Here is a 10,920-nt window from a genome sequence, read left to right as displayed (position 1 = left end):
AAGAAATGACAGAGTTCCCCCATTACCGTCAGGGTCATGCCTCCTCGTAATGTAGAGCTCGCAGACTCGTCGTCCGATCGATTTTCGTCTAATGTGAGGAGGGTAGTACTAAATTTCACTCGAGCCAAATTCTGTTGTGTACGATACTGCATACACCCTTTTATACGGTAATCTGTACAGCTACTAGCCTACTAGCTTACCCAAAGAAGGTTCTTTTAAGCTATGATAGTTTTTTTGTGGGACATCAACTTAAAAACAAACGATTCTAGAGAAATTTGCATGTTAAAAAAGCAACATGGAGAAAAGAAAGAACCAAGAAGAGACAAATGCGACAGTGTTATGAATGTTCATCAACTTCAAAGTTCATGTTTGAATTTTTTTCTTGTAACTGGCACCGGCTACATGGAACCTAACAACATCAATCGACATAATTGCACTTGGTGCTCTATTCCATTGTCAAGGTTTAATATGATAATGTTATCTGTGCTTCGAAAACATAAATTTGTGGGATAAGATTCCTTTATTACCCCCATGAAAAATGGAGGTATAGATTTTTGTCTCTTGGTGTGTCTGAGTGTATTTTTTGTGTTTTTGGATATTTGTTATCAGCATAACTTCTGAGCCTGTCATTGGATTGTAATGATATTTCGCTTGTAGGTTGCTGTTGGGAAGACGAAGGTCAAGGTCAACTTTAGGCCCCCTGGTACGTGACCTTGGTACTGCAGCAGAGCTTCCGGTTTTTGTAAATTTTGTCCTGGACGTGATGTGGTTTTGTTTAGCTCATGCAGTTCGAGTTTTCAGAGTAGTTATTCTTGGGGGGATATTACCCAATTTCTGAACCTTCTATAACCTAATCCAATAACCTAGACAAGTTTTAGTTGGGTTGTGGCACAATCTGCAGGGTGTTTGAATCACTGGCCGGTTCGAATCCGCTGACGTGCCACTAACCTTGTGCCTTGGGAAAGGCACTTAACACGACTTTCACCACTTCACTCAGGTGAAAATGAGTACCCAGCTTCGGTTAGGGCAATTCCTTTTATAGGACGTTCAACAGAGGTCCCGTGTTTGAGTTGAACCACACCTCGGACGCGCTAAAGAACCCACCACTCTTATCGAAACGTGTAGGGGTCATTCATGGGGGTGAGCGGATCAAAGTGAATCTGTCCGGACAGCTAGTACAGGCAGCTTGTACTTTTCGGTACAAACCTGGTGTGTTACGTAATGAGGCGGTTTGCCGGGTATGCAATACAAACAAACAAACACATAAACAAACAAACAAACAAACAAATTTGGTACCAAATGGCTGAGAGTTAAAACTCTAGCCGGAATAGACAAATAGCCTGTGTGAAATAGATCTGTTTGTTTATCTATTAATTTCCTTACTCGTACTGTGTTAATGTATTATTCATGAATACCTAGAGCACAAGTCACAGATCTGGACTACCCTGGATTAAGAATACATAGACAGATAAATAAATAAACAAATGAATAGAAAGTCTGGTGTATCATAAAGATAATATTTGAAACGGCAGCGACTATACGGCTTCTTACACGAAGCCGTGGTCGTTTTGTTTTCATATTGCAGAATAAAGAAATGTAAAATCAACTTGTAGCTGAGGTAGTTTTGTTTTCATATTGCAGAATAAAGAAATGTAAAATCAACTTGTAGCTGAGGTCGTTTTGTTTTCATATTGCAGAATTAAGTAATGTAAAACCAACGTGTCATGTAGATAAGGTCGTTTTGTTTTCATATTGCAGAATAAAGAAATGTAAAACCAACTTGTAGCTGAGGTCGTTTTGTTTTCATATTGCAGAATAAAGAAATGTAAAACCAACATGTAGCTGAGGTCGTTTTGTTTTCATATTGCAGAATAAAGAAATGTAAAACCAACATGTAGCTGAGGTCGTTTTGTTTTCATATTGCAGAATAAAGAAATGTAAAACCAACTTGTAGCTGAGGTCGTTTTGTTTTCATATTGCAGAATAAAGAAATGTAAAACCAACATGTAGCTGAGGTCGTTTTGTTTTCATATTGCAGAATAAAGAAATGTAAAACCAACTTGTAGCTGAGGTCGTTTTGTTTTCATATTGCAGAATAAAGAAATGTAAAACCAACTTGTAGCTGAGGTCGTTTTGTTTTCATATTGCAGAATAAAGAAATGTAAAACCAACGTGTCATGTAGCTGAGGTCGTTTTGTTTTCATATTGCAGAATAAAGAAATGTAAAACCGACTTGTAGCTGAGGTCGTTTTGTTTTCATATTGCAGAATAAAGAAATGTAAAACCGACTTGTAGTTGAGGTTGTTTTGCTTTCATATTGCAGAATAAAGAAATGTAAAACCGACTTGTAGCTGAGGTCGTTTTGTTTTCATATTGCAGAATAAAGAAATGTAAAACCAACTTGTAGCTGAGGTCGTTTTGTTTTCATATTGCAGAATAAAGAAATGTAAAACCAACGTGTCATGTAGCTGAGGTCGTTTTGTTTTCATATTGCAGAATAAAGAAATGTAAAACCAACTTGTAGCTGAGGTCGTTTTGTTTTCATATTGCAGAATAAAGAAATGTAAAACCAACTTGTAGTTGAGGTCGTTTTGTTTTCATATTGCAGAATAAAGAAATGTAAAACCAACGTGTCATGTAGCTGAGGTCGTTTTGCTTTCATATTGCAGAATAAAGAAATGTAAAACCGACTTGTAGCTGAGGTCGTTTTGTTTTCATATTGCAGAATAAAGAAATGTAAAACCAACTTGTAGCTGAGGTCGTTTTGTTTTCATATTGCAGAATAAAGAAATGTAAAACCAACTTGTAGCTGAGGTCGTTTTGTTTTCATATTGCAGAATAAAGAAATGTAAAACCAACGTGTCATGTAGCTGAGGTCGTTTTGTTTTCATATTGCAGAATAAAGAAATGTAAAATCAACTTGTAGCTGAGGTCGTTTTGTTTTCATATTGCAGAATAAAGAAATGTAAAACCAACTTGTAGCTGAGGTCGTTTTGTTTTCATATTGCAGAATAAAGAAATGTAAAACCGACTTGAAGCTGAGGTCCTTCTGTTTTTATATCGCAGAATAAAGAAATGCAAAACCAACTTGTAGTTGAGGTTGTTTTGTTTTCATATTGCAGAATAAAGAAATGTAAAACCAACGTGTCATGTAGCTGAGGTCGTTTTGTTTTCATATTGCAGAATAAAGCGTTCTCTTTGCCTCAGGTGCGGCGGTCGTGAGCAGGTCCTTTGTTCATTGTCGCGAGGCGAACAGAAATGGCTTTACAAGTGTCCGCCACTTCAACATCAAGACAGAAAAATTAGCCCTCTTCTCTGCCGTGTCGGCCTTTTCATTCGTCATGCCTTTCGCTTGTACAATGTCCTTGAGGGCTGGAGGGGGCCTAACATGTCAGCAAACACACAGACAAAAGCACTTCAAGGGAAAGTCGCGCAAACACAAGTCAGGGCTCTCCTAGCGGTCTGGAGGTTTCAGTAGAAAATAAATCTCTTCTTAACTGTCAAGATGAGAGCGTGCATGTGGGGAAGGCGGGGTTTATAACATGACGTCACTACGTTAGAACCGATAAAAAGAACATCTTTTGAAACAGACGAGAATAATCAAGCCGACATTAAGTCAAGTCGTGGAAAAGGACTCTCACTATAAGAGTTATCAAGATTTATTTTTCACCACACAGGTAGGGTTGAGAAAAACGATACAATGCTGCGAGGAAAAGTGGCCGGGCGGCGCGAGTTTGATGTCAGGTAGAGCTGCGAAGCCAAAACACTCGAAGAAGGCTTAAGTCCGGGTTTACTTGGAGGTGAAGAGAGAGAGTCGCAATATGAGACCCACGAGAATAAACTAAAGGACGTGCCCTGGATTAATTGAGTTTCTGTGAGACACAACCGCAGTTGTGTTTCTTTAAATCTAAATCATGCATTGAGAGAAACAAATAAACTTTGTGAACTGTACATATGTTATAATTATGTAACAAATGTCAATTTATTACCCCACTTATAAATTAAGCGAAGTTGTCAAGAAGTTTCCCCTTGTCAATGTAGAACCCTTATAAAAGTGGTGGAACATATCCATTGATAAAGTGTCCGTGTATTTTCGTTAAGTCCACTCTGAACTGTCTCTCCAGACCCTCATAAACGCAACGGACAAAAAGCATCAGTTCTCTATATTGTACTCTACTTCCATTCAATAACTTTTATACGAATGTGCTCGTCGCAGATTAAAGATTGTGAAGATGACAACTTCAGAAAAAAATTGTTTCAGAAGAGGTTGGGGAGAACTTAAGGACCATGGTTCGAATCTCGGCGGGGGTAAAATCAAGTCGTCAAGTCTTGCGACATTGTCTTTTCGGCAAGATTAAACGATTTTTTGCTTTGTTCCCTCAGAAGGCTTGGTGTTTAAAAGCAGGTAGGAGAGTCAATAAACAAACACTCCGAGAACAACGTTTTCAACGGCTTGAAAATGAGTGAAAGTCTACTCGTAGTTTACACATGGCTCAAAACTCCGTCAAGCGGCAATTAGCGCCACATTCGCGAGCACCGGGCTAATATTTACCGATCTGAAGCATCTCTCCAACTGGGAAAGAATTTAGGAAAGTCGTTTGTGGCTGGGGGGATTTTGGTACTCAAATTTGCCGTGTGAAACAAAGAGGAGAAGACTGTTAAGTGTACGGTTTCATAGCGTGTATATTGATTAAGCGTCATATCATAATTTTTCTCTCGGGGAAATGTGTAAAAGAGCACTTTTATCGTCGCTGTTGTTAACAGACAAAAGTACAGCCTATACTTTTATTTATGAGGTCGTGTATACATAAAGCATTGTCCTACTAATTTGAATATAAACTTGTTGCAATCAATCAGATGAATATATATTTTTCAAAAGACATAGTTCACTTTATATGTTCTTTCTCGATGGAATCAGCACTTTTAGCCTTTATACTTTTTAATTAAATAGACTAACAGGCTGTGGTTAAAGTTTATGGATAGAAATGTTACTGACGACTCCATACTGTAATATGGTGATCACTCCAGCTTCTATTTCGCCATTTTAGTGTCCACGCATGAAGCTATTTCTCCATCAACCTGAAATCTCTCGACCGTTTCCATCTCTAAATGGGGTATAAAATATCCCCGAGCCGATTGTTTCTGAGGCTAGACCACACTTTCTGGAGGGCCGTGTTTATTTTCTAGCGTCCCGGTCCGAGCCCTTGAAGGTTTGAGTCGCGTGCTCTCCGTTGGTGTTTACCGAGGTAACGGCCAATTTGGCCGGGCCGCAGGAACAAGGCGTGAAGTGTAGCGATACACACTGGGGCCGGGCCGCGGTGTCAGGATTCAACAGGCCCGGGGACTGGAGCTACTCTCCAAGCAGGGGTTGAATCGCGCAGATACAGTAGTAGTAGGAAGAATTACACGGGCGCTCTTCCTACGTGTAATTTTCCCGACTACGAATATATCAGCGCGATTCAACCTCTGCTTGGAGAGTACCGGGGAGCCAGGGGTGTTGTAGCGATACACAGCGGGGCCGGGCCGGGGTGTCAGGATTCAACAGGCCCGACATGGCGTGTTGTAGTGCTACACTAGTCTCCAAGCAGACCCAACGGTGCCTTAGAGATAGTATCAAAGCTGGCAAAGGAGTATAGCCGGCCAAAGGGAGATAGCCGGCTAAGGGAGTCAAACGGACCCCTGGTGCCGCTATACTAAGTACCTGGCCAGCTTTAATACTATCTCTAAGGCACCTATACTAAGTCCCTGGCCAGCTTTGATACTATTTCTAAGGCAGCGCAGGGTCTGCTTGGAGACTAATGGTACACACCGACACCGTTTCAAGTGTCTGATGTAGATGTCTCCTCGCATGAAAACTTGGCATGCGATATGTTGAAAATCGCCCCATGGGAGACGTCCGTGAAGGAGGTTAGAGACTGCAGCGGAGACACTGCATTCAACCGGCTCAAGGGTGGGGGTGTAAACTTCACGCACGGACACTGGTGTCAAGACTCTACAGGCCCATAGCCTACCTACCTAACTACCTAGTCCCTTGACCCCCTGGTCATTGTGGGAACAAGGTAGCCATGAAGATAGGGAGTTGCCTCCATGTTTTTCTCTCCCTGGCTAGGGTAAGCTAGGGAGAGACAGGCCCACAGGGGAGAGTAAATCTCACAGAAGATGTTGGGTTGGAAGTTCGTGTCGTATTTTTCACTGCTGGGTTTCTCTGAGAGTGACCGACGGTCAGAAAACTACACGATCTTCCACCCCAAGATCTGCTTGAAAATTGGGGCCATCGATGATATTATATCGGAGTCCCTAGCTATAACTGTTTCGTATGTCGCTGAATACATAAGAAAGGCTAAGGTCGGCAAGTTTTGGCTAGGGTAAGCCGAGTAAAAACCAGAGACAAAGCAATTTTTCTAGGCCTTACAACTATCTAGGGTTAACTGACAAGCAAACCGACACTAACCACAAAACTGTAACGTTTAAAACACAGTAAGTGATAAACATTTTTTCACAAAAATCTTTTTTTTAACTATAGGGTATACGTGAGGTTCTTTTCAACTTTTTGACATATACTTTAGCACTATAAAAGTGCACATCAATGTCCCAGAAAATACTAGCGTATTTAGAAGGTAAGGTAAGGCAGTTGATGCATTAAGTGCCGTCAAAGAATCTTAAATATGTCATTGAACGCCCTCTATGTGTTGCCAATCGCACTGCAGCGATGCAAACATGGATATCTCTCAGCTCGCCGAATCTGCAGTACTTCTAGAATCCGCGACAGGCGCTGGTGTACGGTAGAAACAGACGACATATATTCACATCTACACCTCTCTCTCTCTCTCTCTCTCCACCCATCCATCTATTTGATGTATCTTTCTATCCATCTCTCTATCTATATATCTATCTAATTTATCTAGAGATATGTATAGAGATAGATAAAGTTAGAGAAAGAGAAAGATAGTTTTGAGAAAAGATTTTGATCAACTTTTCGTAATAATGACGAACTGTACCCTAAGACGGTATTGGGAACCCACTCTGTGTTATCGTAGTCAAGTCTGATTTTGTCGTAGTCAAGAATAGCAACTCAAGAATTCAGATAAATGTATCGAGCATGACATGCCGGTATAATATGTTTACAATGCCCTTTTCTCATAAAGTCGAGAAAAATAGGGTTTACAATTTTTGCAAAAAGACCCAATCTTACACCAGTGACGTGACACAACGGCTAGTTTCTAAAATGACTCAAAATAGATCAAATCGTCTGTTACGACATTTAGTCCACATTGATGTACTTATATGACAAGTGTACGCACGACGTTTGTTACATGTCTGAACAAGACATGATCTCGGATCCAAGAACTTCATCCAAGAAATCGTCTTCCTCCTTCTGAAATTAGATAAGACGCTAGCATAAGTTACTTATGTATGTTTGTACATTGTGTATCGAATGTGTATCGAATTTTTGGGAGAAATCTATGTTCTAAAGATTATCTATAACGTATATGTTAGATATTATGCATCAATTCCGATTCATACATGAAAAGCTTCCCATTTAGCCTAGAATGTTTTCATGTGTTTTAGAATCATTTGGGCATATGTTTTATTCTTTGTTTGATGTTTTTAAGTGAGAACTATCCATTATAATGTATCACACAACTCAGCCTCTGAAGCTGCGGTGTTTTACAAAATAAATAATTCTAATGAAGAAGTTTATTTGCAAGTTCGTGCCCGAGGGCCAATTGCAAGTACATGGTATAAACATAGTAGATATACAAGTGACAATGGGCAGTTATGAACAATACTCTACTCTAATACTAGTCAGTTGGCTACTAGTATTTCTTAACAGGTTGGGTTTCTTATCAAAGTATTTCATTGCTTTATCAATCTACGTAGGAAAGATATGGAGCTTACCGAAACAACATGCAGCGGTAACCAGTCTATATCCAACTCTTCCTCATCTTCTTCCTCGTTGACGTTGGCAGCCGACGATTCCACCGATGGACAGGCGATCTTGTTCTCGGGGACTCCATCACCCGCCTCCCGCAGAATACCCTGTAGCTGCTCGATGTACTCAATAGCAGCTCGTAGCGTCTTCACCTTTGATAACTTCTTACCCTTCGGTGCCTTCGGAACGAGACTTCTGAGGCGGAAAAACCCGTCGTTGACTTGCTGGACTCGTCGCCGCTCTCGGGCGTTTCGCCGGGCGACCATGTACGGTTCCTTCGGCCTGACCTGCGTCTTTGCCCCGAGAAAAGTACCTCGCATTGGCCCGCTGGTTTCAACCGTATTCTGCAAATGCTCGATTTGGGGACGGTGTTGGCAATATTGTGACTCATAAAACGTTGCGTTTTCGTAATGTCCAAAACATTGCACGTTTTGAAATGTGGCAGCATTGATGTCATCAGTTACTAAATTGTGTGCCAGAGGGGTAAATATGTCCGAGTCCATACTGAACGTTTTAAGTACAGGCCGCACCGCGTAGGTTGCGTACGATAAAAAGAATCCCTACTAAAACCCCGTAAGCCCTTTTCCTCAAAGAGAATTAAATGAACACTTTTCTTTCTAGCCCACTTTGTACGTATCCGTACATGTAAAAAAAGAACACGTGATGCCAGGAAATACGCAAGGAAAAGAACAAAAAAGGAAAATCAACGCTGGCAAGGTGGACATAATCATAAAAGGCACGACAGACTCTAGCTTTCTATCCAGAAACTTTTACCTTTACTTTTTATCATCATGTTTAACATATAGATAAAAAAACACGAATGTCAGAACCACCTCATTTTTTATTGCATATTCTTAATACATGTATATTTCATATTATTTTCTATTTTCTGTGTTATCGCAAACATTTCATGCTGTTTTTTTGTATACCAATGAATGTTTTTTACTCAATGCTTACCTTGATAGATTTGGTACACTTGGAGTTAGAAATATACATCATTTTCTCTGTACCATCTAAAGCCTTAAATGTATCACAGTAACGTCATCATCGCTTAACGATATTTCCCGTCAAAAAAGCGGAAATCAGTTGAGCGTGCACCGGAAGTGAGGACCCGCGTTTGCACGAATGGAGCAGGTGGTGATATGGCTATTATGCCAATGATTTTTAATCCATAACATCGACATAATATAAAAAAACATCAATGATGATTGTATACATATGTTACCATGAGAAGTAAACTCAGATTTAGCCCTGAGCATTTCTAGCCAGTAGAGCACAGCGTTATCTGTATCTAAACGTTACATGTTGCTAGGTTACAACATGCAACTTGCAAGTATCATTGACTTAACATCGGATCAAAGTATTTCCCCAAAACATCTCGCAGCGAGCATTATCTTAATATGAAGTTCAATGATTATGAACCTGTTAACGGACTAACATTTAGATATTAGGATAAACCAAGAAAGGTTGCAAAAATAGCATGTAAAAATTCAAAAGATACCATGTACGAAATTATTGCCATTGGTATAGATGAGGATAAAGTAAATTTTAAATACCACAAGAACCGTTGAAGTCGAAGAAAATGTGTCTATATATAGATAGTGACACTTACGAATTTTCTACTGTCAATATTTACAAATTACACGCAAGAAATGTCTTAAAGTTTGTTTTAAACCTAAGTACGTTGACTATTGAAAATGTTTTGCCATTTTTCAAGGTCATGCCTTATAAGCCACTACTGCCGGTGGGGCATGCGCACTTGTACCGGAAACACCTGCTCACACATAATGTATAGAAAAGATCTATTTCCGGTGCCATATCCGGTCTATCGACAATACAATCCTCGGCTTATATAGCACATGCAACGTTTGAAGAAAGAGGCAAAGACATTTGCAATTTTTTTTTTAGTTTGATGGCTTTCATGTTTTCCGTGTGCTGATACACACTTTATTTTTACGATTTTCTGCACAAAATATTTTTACTTCACTGTCGGCAGCATCGCACAGTCAAGGGTTTTAAGAAATATTCTTATACAAAATTACGTGGGGATTAGAAGATGAGCTATGAAGAAGATTGACAAAAATTAAAGTTTTCTGTGAAGTAGTTAACTTTCTGTACATCTCATTCTTCACTTGAACCATAATGCAACTTCAAAACAACAGCAAATGGCAAGGCGGCAGTACTGATATATTCCGCTTGGTGTCGTTTCGTAGGAAGTTTCGCAGAGACTAACTCAATCAAAGGGGCAAGATTTGAGTTTCACAAAAGCTCCTAGCTATAAAAAAGATATTTTTTGCGTTTTTTTCTTTATTTATGCCTATCTCTCCTGTATATAAACTCATTACAAGGGACAAGATGGGAATTTAGCATTGATTTCTAGCTAGAAAAATCTTTCTGCGTCTCTCATAAATATTCATTGGTGTGTGACGGTTGACCCGTATCCACCAACACGTATTGCTGCTCATTAAAAAAAAAATGCATGGCTACACGACACTTGCTTTGTCCAGAATAATCAATCACTCTCTTATTGTGCTTACCATGTGTCACATACCAATCACTCCCACATTAATTACCGCCCCCTCTTTGATAAGTCTACTAGTATGTCTGACCTACTTAAAATCCCAGATAACACTTTCCTCTCAAGTCAAAGGATCTACGCTTACAAAAGTTTTTTGTTTTTGTTGTTGTTTCTTCAGTTGTCTGACTGGGATACAAAGTTAGCCTTCTTGGTTGTCTGATAAAATTAACATTAAGACAATTAGGTCAAGACAGTTGAGTCAAGTTTCGTGACATTGATTGGCTAAACGCTCAACATCCGGGACATCCGTGTCCCATTGTGTACAATGCCTGAAGACAACAACGGCACAGACAACAGGAGAACTGGCACATAAGCTGCAGGCAACCTTCTTTCTTTCAAACCGACGACAGCTCTGCCAGAGAAGGTAAGACCATTTGTGTTCTTGAAGCCAAGGGGGTCTTCTTATTAA

The 10,920-nt window shown here is 39.8% G+C and overlaps 2 protein-coding genes across 3 annotated transcripts in view; one reads left to right on the top strand and one right to left on the bottom strand.

The window, feature by feature from the left end:
• Positions 1-7,309: 7,309 nt before the first annotated feature.
• On the bottom strand, positions 7,310-8,253 carry LOC118408490 (achaete-scute homolog 1b-like). Its single transcript, XM_035809305.1, has 2 exons — positions 7,900-8,253; positions 7,310-7,375 (listed from the first exon to the last, which is right to left on the bottom strand). The coding sequence occupies exons 1-2, from the start codon at positions 8,251-8,253 to the stop codon at positions 7,310-7,312; spliced, it is 420 nt and encodes a 139-aa protein (XP_035665198.1).
• A 2,452-nt stretch (positions 8,254-10,705) lies between these two features.
• Positions 10,706-10,920, top strand: part of LOC118408485 — an 8,535-nt gene continuing 8,320 nt past the window's right edge. Inside the window, exon 1 of one of the 2 annotated variants that reach the window (XM_035809302.1) lies at positions 10,706-10,875. The gene's annotated coding sequence lies outside the window, so the exon portion shown is untranslated. The remainder of the gene's footprint in view (positions 10,876-10,920) is intronic. The other variant, XM_035809301.1, reaches the window with a different exon arrangement.

The sequence above is a fragment of the Branchiostoma floridae genome, unplaced genomic scaffold (genome assembly GCF_000003815.2).
Source record: "Branchiostoma floridae strain S238N-H82 unplaced genomic scaffold, Bfl_VNyyK Sc7u5tJ_1593, whole genome shotgun sequence".
NCBI classification, from domain to species: Eukaryota; Metazoa; Chordata; class Leptocardii; order Amphioxiformes; family Branchiostomatidae; genus Branchiostoma; species Branchiostoma floridae.
The sequence above is the reverse complement of the archived record's forward strand: the minus strand, read 5'-3'. Positions and strand labels throughout refer to the sequence as shown.

Bases quoted from the DNA above. Each gene is read 5' to 3' on its own strand.
- LOC118408490 (XM_035809305.1), bottom strand. From the start codon at position 8,253: ATGCGAGGTACTTTTCTCGGGGCAAAGACGCAGGTCAGGCCGAAGGAA. The intron at 7,376-7,899 runs GTAAGCTCCATA...ATCTAATTTCAG, and splicing joins TACCGCTGCATGTTGTTTCG to AAGGAGGAAGACGATTTCTT.